The sequence below is a fragment of the Anser anser genome, assembly GCF_964211835.1.
Source record: "Anser anser genome assembly, chromosome: 6".
NCBI classification, from domain to species: Eukaryota; Metazoa; Chordata; class Aves; order Anseriformes; family Anatidae; genus Anser; species Anser anser.
The window spans coordinates 36,254,292-36,267,629 of record NC_139726.1 but is presented as its reverse complement, the minus strand read 5'-3'; the positions used below and the strand labels follow the sequence as shown (position 1 = coordinate 36,267,629).

Here is a 13,338-nt window from a genome sequence, read left to right as displayed (position 1 = left end):
AGATTGCTTTCCAGTTCACTTTTTTTTGAAAGGAGAACCAGTCAGGCTGGCCTTGAGAATGAAATTTGCTCTGCTGTGGTTCAAAATGGGATAGGGAGACCCTGATGAAATCTAGATCTGTTCCCAATTTCAAGTCGGAATATACAGGAAGATTGGTGGTGAGGTTAAAGTTCCCTAAAATCAGCCCAAAGAAGTAGGAACTCACGATACTGAAATTTCTAATAGTATTTCCATTGTGAAAGTTTAAATCTGAAGAGAGTAAATACTTGGCAGCTGTTTTCTGTCTTGGTTTGCACCTGAGCTGGCTCTGGAAATAGTTCTCTTCTGACTGTGAGTCTGATTAAGCCCAAAGGCTTTATAGCTAAGAGGTTGAGCTGAATTCCATCTTGATATTTCAAGGAGGTTGCTTTCTGGGTTCTTTTTGTGGTTCATCTGGAACTGAAAGATGAATATGCTAAGACATATAATAAAATAGAGCGTGGTTTGATAGCAAGCTCAATTCCAGGCCTCTCCAATAGCTGAATAAATGCAAATATTATACCTAAGTGGTGAAATGTAAGCACTATAAAGCGTTTCCCCAAGGTGAAACATGGACGCACAATTCTCTCATGAGACATCAGAAAAAAATTAGTATATTCTTAACTTCCTGCTTGCATACTTTCTGTGATATACCTTCAAGATAATGTCTTTTCCAGTCCATTTTTAATTCTGGGAGAGACTTGGATGAAGTAAATCCCTCTGAATATTTTCCTAAGACAAAATCTCTTAAATTGCAATTAATATTCATTAATACAGTGTGTTGCATTATTTGAACTATTCTGTATATGATAATTAAAGCATTTATTTATTTTTTCAGGAGGTATAATTACTGTTGATTAAATTAGCGTAGAACGAAGTAGTAATGAAGAGTGTGTGGTAGGGACTTGTGTAATTGAGCAATGGAGCAAGATGTGGCAAGCATTAATAAACAGATGGTGCCTCCTGCTGTGTTTTGGGAGGCATTAGGCCAAGGCCAACAGATACACCCATAAGATATAAGAGCAGTATGGAAACATTCCAGAATTCCTTACTGTTATTCAGGGTATTAATAAAATATTCCTCTGAAGGATGTTTGTGGATATGAGTGTGGCTACATGGCTCTGAATTCAGGCGTGTGTGATATTGCAAAACTTTAACAAAAACAAGTCACAGACCCTCCAGTCAGCTCTGTCTTTTGAAAAATACTGTGTTGTATGTTGTGGATCCATCAGCATTGCTTGTATGCAAATCTGTAATAAAACTTTGTTTGACTTGACTGCCAGCCATTCAGCCAGTGCTAAAAGCTTCTGAGAGTTCCCCATTGGGCGTTCTGCATTCCTGAAGTGCTGCTTCTTATCTTTGCAATGCTGAAAAAGGCTGAGGGTCAGGGACATCACTGAAACCTTTCTGGTTCCTCACACATGAACGAGGGAGTATGTGTATCTCTGGGACCCTCTCCAGGCCCCTGTGCATCCAGGATCTGGGATGGTTCTAGTTGTAACACCTTCACTCAACTGTTACCATGTCTGTCTCTTGGAGTAAAAACATTAATTGTTTCTCTTTTCTTCTTTTATCCCTTTTAATAGGTAGAGGAAGAAAGGTAAGACTTCCTTTATTTATTTACTTATTTTTAAACATATTACAACTGTTAAAAAGTCTCTTGCATCTCCTTGGAGCGCTTTACAGTAAATAAATATAAGCTCTTGTAAAAGGAATTAATTCTTTTTCTCTTATTCTTCCTCAAGACGGGAAGAAGCAAATCTTCATGGAAAAAATCCTGGGATGCAGACAAAAAATCTTAGCGTTAATATAGAGAATCCCCTGACTGAAAATCCCTGCTGTCTACATCACAGGAATTCCAGTTTAAGTAGTTTGGTTGTTTCATATCTAGCAGTGCCACAGAATGATGGAAGGGACCACCATTGTATTAGAAGTCAAAGTCCTAAAACTTTCAGCTTGGTTTTGCTGAAACTTAGCTGCCCGGTGTGCACTAGGTAGCACAACCACTCTTTAAACATTCCTGCTGTATTTGTTGACACTTTGTGCTGGAGGTATGTCTTATATTCAGGTGCAAGGCATTACTGCATCTTGTCTAGACGTCCTGGTGTTGGCTTTAAACTACACGTAATTCAGGTAACAATCACAAGATAGCTGTTGCACTACTGCATATAGGGCAGAGCAGTCCCTGAGATATCGTGCGTGGCTGGTACATCAGCTTTGCAGCCCATCTTGCTTATCGCTGCACCTAAGGCCAGATATAATTGCAGGAACCTATATGACACCTTCTACTGGTAGGCAAACATACCCCAGATCTGTTCTGCCTTACTTCTGGTATCCCAGGGCACTGATGTGATGAGCTCTATCATAAAGTTATACCTCCAAATTCAAGTTTTTCAAACTGTTTTACATCGCTCTTTGATCTAAATCATGTTTTTAATAATAACGTTGTTTTTCTTACATTTGCTGATATATTTAATTCTATATACTTGGCCATGAATAAATGGGGCTTTGTATAAATCACTAGAGGATTGCCCAAATATCATAAAAATACTCCTCAGCCATATTTAAAGGTATGAAACCATGGTTAAAAATGGTAATTTTTTGACACCCTTCGTGCTTTCACTGTGGTATTAGTTCAGGGTGCCCCAGGCAGCTTGCATCACATCACGACTATGTTTGAGGCACCGCTAAGTAAAACATTGGCAGCTGATACCTGAGGGCTCATGCAGGTCCCCTCCGACAGACAGCTCTGTAGGTGCTGGGTATGTCTGAGTGCAGGATGGGGACACGTGGTCCTGGCACTGCCAAAGGACTACAACGATGTGTTCCTGCACAGAGCCACGCTTCCACAGGCATCACAGCTTATGGTGTGCAATTAAATGCGGAGAAGATCTATTCTTATAGGAGAAATTAAAATGCATTCTGATAAATGAGTTTCTAAGATGGTAAGCAGCCTCAAGAAGTAATTGAAATTAATTTTAGGTTATCAAGTATATACTGTCATTAAAACTGAGTAACTATCTCTGGAGAGGTAGTTTGTGGAAATAAATGGACTGTGACCAGCTCACTACTTGCTAAATGAGGCAGGAAATTTTGTATGTTTACAAAGCCCTCATTTTCTCTTAATAAAATGGTTACCACCAGTAGGTCTAAATCCAGTTATTTTATTTAATGTGTAATCATTGTGAACACATTCAGCACACAGAAAAGTCAATTGCTAAATGCAATCCCCTTCATTCTGAGGCCATGCAACTTTGCTTTGTATTCTGTCCCTATGTTGCAGGTGGACATGCAGGTTTTGTATGTCCATGTTATGAATTCTAATTTAATGTCTTGAAGAAATGGCATCTGAATGCTGCTGTGGGCTTTGCATTTCAACTGAATCAAATCATCCCATAACAGAGCGGCAGCATGTTTTCTACTACTTAAAAAATATCATGGTCATTTCTAACTTTGTGTCTTTTTTTCATCCAGCGTGTTGAGCAGTTAGAGAAACTCAGTTAATTTATAGCCTTCATTTAATCAGTGTCTGTACTCATTAAAATAGTGTGGATTAACTATTGCAGGGACTTTAAATTAGTCACAGTTGTATCCTTAGAAAAGTCTCTGCATTTGTCACAGTCACAGGAATTATATTGGTGAAACTATTACTGTTAATTTCGCTTGTTTTCTGCCATCTGATGTTTTTGCATCCTTTTCCTACAGGGGCAAAAAGGAGAACCTGGAATAGTGCCACCTGTGAGTCCATTTTTTCTTCATCTATCTACACCCCCTAGAAGTTTACATTTCAGTGCTTAAGACAGAATTGCAGCAATTAAAGAAATGCAATACAAATGTACAGGCTGGTAGTGAAAGGTGTGGAATGAATTACCCTGTGTCACATATGTGACATTGGAAATGCCTGTCATTTGCATTTTGGGAAAAGAATCTTAGAGTTAAAAGTGTCATAATCTTTATAGTTAAATTCTGTGGAGGTATGGTGGTATATTAGTGTTTGGAAAGAGTAGAAACATTAGGGAAAATGATATAAATTCTCCCTTTCTATCTTTATTGTTATACATTTCTGGAATTATAGAATCATTTACGTTGGAAAAGACCCATAAGATTGTCAACTTCAACCATCGTCTAACACTCAAAAACATGCTAAAGTCCACTGCTAAACCTGGTCCCTAAGTGCCACATCCACATATGTTTTAAGCACCTCCAGGGATGGAAACTCCACCACCTCCCTGAGCAGCCTGTTACAATGCCTAACCATTCCTTCTTTAAAGTGTGGAGACAAAAGACTAGGTAAATAATTGAGACTAAATCATTGTCATTCACTTATTTATCTCACTTTTTTTTTTTTTTTTAATTTTCCCTTTGTATAGAATAACAATGATATTTCTTTATAGGCATAATGTTGTGTGGTAACTTTAATTTCTATTGCCTTCTTTAGGTTTCCGGAATACGAGGCCGCCCAGGACCTGCAGTGAGTATTTTCTGAACTTCTGTTTCTCTGATGATAGCATTTTCCACTTTCTGCCACTTCTGTTTTGTATTGTGAGAATGATGTGAAGGAAGAATCTTCCATGCGTGTGATGGGGGGCATTGTCTGCCAAACTGCTGAACTTGAGGAGGTATCAAAATTATGGGATTTTGTACTAGCGTCAGGTCAGCCAATGCCCGAAGCAAATGGATGTGTGCTTGTAGAACATGCATGTCTGAGGACCTTTGAGCAAGGTTGTTGCTGGGGAATGCTTTTCTAACAGGAGTAGAAGGAGATGCAGTATGCTCTCCAGCTGCAACTAAGCAGAGAGCAGTTCTGGACTAGCAGGAAGGGCGTCTCAGACCTGTGCAACTCACTATTGATAGACTTCAGCATTCAGAAAACCTGTGCTAAATTAAGCTATGGAGCATGTGAGATATGAAACCATTTTGTAGATCTCTGCATCCTGGTTCTGTTCCATTCAGGCAATGTGCATTTGAGAAGAGATAACTGAATATTCAGTGGTCATAGCTGTTTCCTTTATGATCATGTGGGGGAAAAAAAAATCAAAAATTGATTTTCAAATAAGCATGGTGTTTCATATCTTCAGAGCTTTATAAGTCGTTAGCTACTTTAAGAGGTGTTCAATATTTCTAAACTTTCTTTTAGGGACCTCCAGGTTCACAAGGACCACGAGGAGAACGAGGACCTAAGGGAAGACCTGTAAGTTATTAAATACTTTTAAAAATTAAGTTCTGGACTAACCTTAAGAGGTTAGATTGCTTTGAACTTTCTCCATGTCTTTGAGAGTTACCAGAACTTTCCTCATATCTTCCAAGAATTAACTAACAAACAGAAAAAATATTTATATCTCACCATCTCTGGGTGTTCTGAGATAACTGATAGAAACTTAGCAGTATTTCCACTAAAAGCCATAGTTTTTCAACAGTTACTTGAAGCAGTGTCTGAGAGTACAGTTTTCTCCAGGATTTAAAAGACCAAAGAAAAAAAAAATCTAGAACATCATCTTTCTCTGTTTTAAGAACTTGCTGTTTTTTTTGTTGCTGGTTTCTGTTGTGTATCAGCAGCTGTGTGGACTTTGTGGATCAGAGTATTTCAGAGAAGACAAAGCTCAGGAAGTTAGCAGGAGTTAATATGTGACTACATATGTTGGTATGCTGGTGAATAATATAATCAAGATTGCTCAGTGGAAATAAAGACTTCATAAGGGAATTTCAGCGTCTGCATGTGGAGAACCACAGAAAGGCCAAAAGGGAGTGCTGAAAATACCAAAGACGACACGTTCCTGTTGAAAAAGCTAGGGCAAAATGCAGAAGCTGTTTTTAGCAGGTTTTAAAGAATAGTATCATTGTAATTTCTATGTGGATATTTTCCTATCCCTCAGGAGAGAGCAAGCCAATACTTAACGTATTTTGCTTGAATAACAGAGCTGTGTTTTAGGCATAGGTCTAAAATTGACTCTTTTTGCTGTTCCTCCAGTGAATGCCTGTTGTCCATAGATGGTAATGACAGTGCTTCTAAAGACATGGAATAATTGTATAGCCTCTTTGAGTTGGATGCCAAGCCACTGCTCCTCTCTGGATCACCTTAAGACCTTTGTCTGATGAATTGCTATCAAGATACATAAAAGAATTCTTGGAGTAATTGTGAAACCTTGTCATTTGCAGAGGAATCTTGACTGTGTTTGCAGAGATATCTGAAGTGTCTTCCCAGAGTGCAAGTTTATCAATGAGACACTAAATTTCTGGTCCTGTGCCATGAGTTCCTTGTGTGTCTTTACAGAGTGGTGGCTAGAAACACTTAAAATATCAAAAGGCTGTGAAAAGTTTTGAGTTGCTTTGACATTCATTATTAACAGTGCTTTGAAGGGATATCAAGGCATTAGGAACCAGTCAGCTTCTTTGAAAACATAATGTCAAAGGTTTTGGTGAGACTGTGTGTGTCAGGGTATAGATCAGAGAGCAAAGAGTAGTACTTTAGATAGGGAGTGGCTGCTAGTGCAGGATTTGTGAATTTGGGACTATTAGCATGTAATTTATTTCAAATTCTTTGGTAGCATAACAGTGAGAGAGAAACAGCAAGGCTAGAGTGTGCTTGGATTTACAAAATACATCTGGGGAGGGGGAGTTTTAGACTGTGATACAATTACATGCAATTACAACTAATCCTTTGAAGACAGAAAATAATCTTGAGCATGCTCAGAACCATCAGTGCATTTTTTTTTTCAGTATGCTTTTATACTAGATTGTAATTGAAGTAGCAGTAAAATAGATAGTAGTTTCAAAGTGCTCTACTGTGAATTGCATTTCCTTTTATTCCATTACAGGCAAAATCTGTACTAATGTTTCCTGACCAGCAGCAGCAACGGGCCAGAATTATTAAACTGTCATTATCCTGAATACATGTTTAAAGGATGCCACCTTGTGGCTTGTGCTAGGTTTTTAATATATTTGTTAAACCTCACTACCATGAGCTGGTGGAAGACGATGAAAGGTTTTTAATATGCATATAAATTCATATATATTATTAATTATAATCAATATTTTATTAAAATACAATACAATTTGGTTATACACCATCAGTTAGTTACCAGCTATAAATACAAACAAGCTTTTCAGGGACTTTTGGGGTTTTGAGGTAGGGGTGGTGGCAGTGTTGCTCTTGAAGCAGGATTGGTAACTAAAAAAGTAGTTCCTTTCCTAAGATGGAACTAAAAAGAATATTCCTTTTTCTAAATCAGATCTTGTTAATGCATCTCAGTTTGGGTGTTGAAAATAACTAGTTATTTTATAGAAGTCTGATGAATTCTTTCAGGCAAATCTGTGTTTTTCTGTAATGCATAGCTGTGTTTTCCTTTTGTGCTGAGAATAAAGGAAAGAAGACAACTTAGGCTTTTCCTCCTTCAGACATTATACACTTTTAGGTTTGGCAGTGTATAGTTATATTTTTGATAAAAATACTAGATAATAAAGTTTTTTGAAAGAACTTTCTGTTCCTATCCAACATGCAGCAATCTGTACATTAGTTTCAGAATAGCATCTGTTTACAACTCATGTTCTGCAAGTATATGTGTATGTGTATTTGATACGAAAAAAATGTCCTCTGATTACCAGGCATATAGAAATTCAGGTCATAAAGATATATTGAGAAATAAGAGGAGAAAATTAGCTTGTTTGCTGAGAGTTTCCAGGAATCCTATTGTCAGTACTATGTCAATGTAGCTCTTTCCCAAAGAATGCTTTTTCTTTAAAGTGCACACTATACTAGTTCAAACTATACTAGTTCAGACCCTAAGTTCCACTGAAATTTGTTGCAGACTGCATGGAAATACAGGCCTCATCTCATGGAAATACAAGCAATCTGTCTGATTGTGTTTGTAAAGATGAGTCATTGAGACAGGCTTCCAAAGTTTTCTGTGTAAGGATTCTTAACGTAGAAGAGCTCATTATACAGTATAATTTTTTTCCTCACTCTTTTCCAGCATTTTTCTTCCAAATGAAGAAGGCAAGTGTGACAATTAATTTGAAGTCCATACTTATGATTGAAGTATATATGTATTGGCCATACTGCCATTGATTTTGTTCCATTAATGTCTTATTAGCTGCTTCTGTATTTAATTTTGGTTCTGACACAACCGCATTGTCATCATAAGATGAATGCAGTTTAGGAATCAAAAGTGAACGATAAAAATGGGAGCAATGGAATAGCCTCCCAACCTATTCTGCAAACACTAATTAGAGAAAACATCAACACCAAGGGAGTTACTCTGCATTTTTGGCAGCGTAAGTGTTGGAAATTTAGTAATAGTATGAGCTAAACCATTTGTGATGTCAAGAGGTTGCAGAAATCAGTCTTGCTGGAATTTTCTGAGTGTGTATTATATATGTGCACAAATTTGAGCTATCTGTATTTTATAAATAAATTCTTGATGTTCTATATAATGCACAGCAGTTTATCAGGAATAGTATACCCGAATATGAAGTTATAGGAAGCCTAAGTTTCTAGAATAGCCTTTGAGAGAAATTGTTCCAATTTACTTGTGTGCTGGATTCATAACTCATTTTAGTCAGTGCTACGGATCTGAAAGTAAGAATAGATGTTGATGGATGTTTTTTTTGAAGATCTTTCTTTGCAAATTTGGATTTATCACAAATGAGACCATTTGCCATTTATAAGGCTTCTCCTGAATACCTGTGTGCACACTCTGCATTTATTATTTTCTTTCTAGGGTCCTCGTGGTCCTCAAGGGATTGATGGGGAACCTGGTATCCCTGGCCAGCCTGGTGACCCTGGTCCTCCCGGACACCCTACCCACCCAGGACCAGACGGACTAAGCAGGGTAAGTTTTTCAGTTGGTTTGATAGAAAGCAGAGTGAGTGTCTGGATAGGTTCACATGATATAGAGTAACTTCTCTATGCTTCAGCAAGTACAGAAAACTATGTTCATCATTCCTGCGTCTCAATAATGAGGGGCAGTGGCTAGCAGCAATGCAAGTTTTGCTGAAAATTGGAACACGCTGAAAAGCTCTGAAAGGACACACCTTTCACAATGTATTTTAACAATTAGAAAAGCCAAGGTGCCCAAATCTAAGTAGGGTTCTATTAAATGCAAAGGTTCAGGGAAATTGATAAACTAAATCAGGAATACAGAAGAAGAAAAAAAAAAAAAGATATATTTCAGGAAATAATCAATAGGGTAATTAAAATGTGGTCAAGTCTATTTCTTGCTGAAATTAATCAGACCAACACTTAGATGATTAAGTCAGAAATTATCTATGGAAAGCCATGTTAACCAGCCCTAGATATGTAAAATGCATTCTGCAAGGCTTATTTATTTTTTTTCCCCCAAAATTCTGTGGAAGACTAATTATGATTGATAATGAAATACATATGTGAATTTCTGAAGTATATTCAGTTAAATGTTTGTTTCTATTTGGAAGGTAGCTGTTTTGATTTTTACCTCCATTGTTCCTGCAACATTACTGAAAACTTTCATTATACTGCTCCAATAAACTGGATTATTAGCTGGAATATTAGGTAGGCCAACAGCCTGCAAGTTTGAGCAACATGTCTTGATTTAAACAACTTTGCAAATAGTCCTAAATCTAGCAGGTTCAGCCCAATTTAATCTCTTCAGCACAGAGAACTGCAGAAGAACCAGGATGGGTGATAGACCACCATCCTTCATAAATTTCCACAGAAAAAACGGAAAACTAGGTCTGGCCAGAAATTTAAGGCATTTTTGTTTTATGTTTCTGTTTCTGAAGTTAGGCAATCTCCAGTCTTTAAGAAAGTGTGTATGGAGATGAGTCTCAGAAGACCTGAATATCCATATGTGCTGTAGCTTGTTCTCAGACATTCTAAGCTCTGACCTGCCGTGAGCGAGTATCTGTCTCTGAACCAAACAAAATAAAACTGTTGATTTCAACTACATCTGCAAGCACGAAAATGGAAGAATGTCCGAGAGTTCTCCTTGCTTTAACTCATTTGTCATGAATGAACAGCAGTGGCCTTCGACTTTGCTGGATAAGGGCAACAAAGTCAAAATACTAATATGCAGTCATAAAATTGGCTACATTTTCATTTAATTTCAGATGTTTCTGAACCTGAAGCACAGTAAGTGAAAACAAATCAATCTTAGAAGAAATGAAGTAAATTGCAGGTGATGCTAAGGTGTGATTCATATTTGAGGGCAGTGAAAGAAATCTAATTATTTTCATGGGAAGCTTTCCTCTTTTTAGGTCATCTTCCTATTTGTTTATTATTAAAGTGGGTGTACAGTCAGAATAGTAAGCAGACAGCATGATGCATTTGACTGGTTTTTTGATGCCTTAAACCACATCAAATGTATAGGAAAGAAGACTTTAATGACTGAAATAAGAATTTACTTGTGAGTGTTGCAAAGCCAATGTAAGAAATGAAAAGCTAGTTGCATAGAATTTTGCCTTGTGAATCATCAATGTGACCGACACCTAAAATCACCCATCATATTTTTTTCAGCCATTTGCAGCTCAGATGGCAGGACTGGATGAGAAATCTGGACTTGGTAGTCAGATGGGACTGATGCCCGGTGCAGTGGTAAGACCAGATTAGCCCTGTACTGTTGAAAAAGTCTGAAGTGAAGTGCAAATACAAAAACCAAAAGTAGAATTCTGTTCAACGTCCTATACATCTAGAACCTGAATATACAGAATTTTCTTGTGTGATTTTCCATAGTACCTGAAAACAATGGAAAAAGCTTATTCTGTTAAAGTGAAAGCTTTTTGTCCCATCCCCCTAGCCTTCTTGCTGTCTTCTTTTTCTCCTTCCGAAATATAGCAGCTATTACAAATAAGGTACAGAAAAACAAAAAAACAAACAAACAAAAACCCTTCTGATTTTCTCATTTCTTGAGTCACTGCAGAGGAACTGAAGAGTGTCAGGTATAATGCAAAGCAGAACAAACAAATATGTAACTTTGAAGGCTCTTTTTCATGTTGTGACATCAAAGATAGTTATTTTTGGTAGCAATTTAAAAGAGTATTTCTGAAACCAGCTGTGAGCTTATTATTTTAAGACAGACATTCTCTTTCTCCAGTGGGTCCAGTTTTATGATTGGAATCTCTCACTGTTTAGATATGCCCTTCACTTTTTAGTGTAGCGAGAACAGTGGTAACATGGATTTTTTAATTTTTTTTTTTTACCATCTGTAAAAAAACATTTTGCCACCCTAAGCTGTCTCTGTCTGAACTCTTTTGGTTAATTTTGAATTTTTTACTTTTTACTCTGTGTACTATGTGTATTTATCACATTGTGAAGATACTGTTAGCTTTTTTTTTTTTCCCCCCTGTATTTTTTAGCATTCTTTCTCAAGGAAACTGTCCTTCAGTGATTGCATTGTCCATGAGTTTTTCTACTTGCATCTTATCCATCCAAGACCCCACCAGTAAACTTTGAACTGTTTTAACACTGTTTGAAAGGTTCTCAGTAAAACTCAGTAACTGACTGTCATTCAGCTGATCCACTGTGTTTTGGTTTTATTGTTGATCAGAACTTTTAAATGGCCTATGAGTAACTCTTTTGCATTTGGTTTGCAAAAAGGATTTAAAATGCAATGTAAAAATTTGTAAAAATGAATGTGTGTGAAAGATGACCTCTGTCAAAATGCAAGTTATTGCCTGCTATATATTTTTTGTATTGCTAGAAAGAAGAGCATTACATTCAGGATTATTTTTATTTCATAGGACAAGTTACAATGAGGCATGAAATTTTTCTAAAAATACCATGAAAACGTAAAGGAGAATTTTCTGTAACAAACATCAACCATTTAGAAGCTGTTCTGCTATTTTGTGTGATTCATGAAAATGCATCCTTCCATTGCTGTTTGTTCCTGCTCATGGCCGAGAACAGCAGCATGAGTTTATTTTGACATTAATTCCATTATTAGATTAATATAAGTAATGACTTTCAATTCAAGGGGAGACTATTCTCTCCAACTGTACTTGTAGTCTTACATTTTTTTTCAATATAGTTATGCATTATAAGGCAATTTTGCTGTCAATGCAGAATGAACATTAGTTAGGGAAGTGTGATTTTCAGTGTGTAACAATTTATGGTTTTGATAGGGTCCAGTGGGTCCAAGAGGTCCTCAGGGTCTCCAAGGAAAACAAGTAAGTGTTTCATATCATGGGATTTAAGATAATTGGACAAAGAAGACAAATCACATAGCAACTTGTATATGTAGAAGAGAACTCAGCTCTGAGACATATCTGTCTTGAAGAATGGCTGAATGCATCTTCATCTAGATGTGAACCTAAATATACTGCTCTCGAGCTCTGCTCCAGTTGTACTCTATAGACAGAAATTAACTTGGAAAGAACAATGAATTAGACACTTAAAATGGTTTTAACCCAACACACATCTTTTAATGAGTAAACAGCAATGAAAATGGTGGTTGAGTTATTTTCAGTATTAGGATGGTGTTAGCATCCAGTGGGTTTTGTGTACGGCTGATGACTTATCCATCAAGCTTTAGATCTTAGCATCCACCTTCCACTTGTCTTGCAGAGTGAATTGTTTCTGAATTAGAATCCAGACTGTTCCATGGTCTGTTGTTTACCTGATCATGGATTTTAATTTGCATCCTTTTATGTTTACTTTTTGGAATTTGTAATTGTATTTATGTCATTAATTTTAGGGCGGTGCTGGCCCCACAGGCCCACCTGGTGAACCTGGAGATCCAGGGCCTATGGTAAGGCAAAATAAATACAAACACTTCTACAATAAAAAAGTAAACAATTTATTATACCTCCTTACTATAGAAGAGTTTTTTTTTTTTTTTTTAATGTTGTCTCAACCAAAGCTATCAGGTAACTACTACTTCAGTCAAGAGTTGAGGGGTGCAAAGCATGTTGTCTTGTATCAGTGAATGTGAATTGTTTTGTATATGAATGATAATTATGATTATTGTAAACAATCATTATGACTTTGCCACCACAGATCTGAGGATGATTAAGCACTTGTAACACTGTAGCTAGTAGGTGTTTCTATCATACAAAGGTAGATAAAAATACTCATTTTTTTTGGAATTGATATAATGACTAACGGTAAAAGGGAGAGTCAATCTGGGAACAACAACAACTGATATGTATATTTTTTTTCTCCTGAAAAATCCATCCTATGTTCTTATATAACTTAATGCTCGTTTCTTAGGGACAGGATGGTTAGAAAGAGCACCACAGAATTTAGCAGACATGTTTTGGCATAAAGTCATCCTTTCTCTACACTTGTTTTTGTAAAACACGACTTTCAGATAGAGCAAATAGCTATTTTAGTGATGTCTAAATTGACTT

At 36.8% G+C, this 13,338-nt stretch overlaps 1 protein-coding gene across 5 annotated transcripts in view; it reads left to right on the top strand.

Moving 5' to 3' along the window:
• Positions 1 to 3,272: 3,272 nt before the first annotated feature.
• The window catches only part of COL5A2 (collagen type V alpha 2 chain), a 59,200-nt gene continuing 49,134 nt past the window's right edge, over positions 3,273 to 13,338 (top strand). For all 5 annotated transcript variants that reach the window (XR_014586416.1, XR_014586417.1, XR_014586418.1 and 2 more), the window contains exons 1-7: positions 3,273 to 3,756; positions 4,457 to 4,489; positions 5,156 to 5,209; positions 8,736 to 8,846; positions 10,508 to 10,585; positions 12,112 to 12,156; positions 12,684 to 12,737. Coding sequence is in view for 1 of the 5 variants with exons in the window: in XM_083842870.1 (XP_083698996.1) it covers positions 10,523 to 10,585; positions 12,112 to 12,156; positions 12,684 to 12,737 (162 nt within the window). In the remaining 4 variants the exon portion in view is untranslated. The remainder of the gene's footprint in view (positions 3,757 to 4,456; positions 4,490 to 5,155; positions 5,210 to 8,735; positions 8,847 to 10,507; positions 10,586 to 12,111; positions 12,157 to 12,683; positions 12,738 to 13,338) is intronic.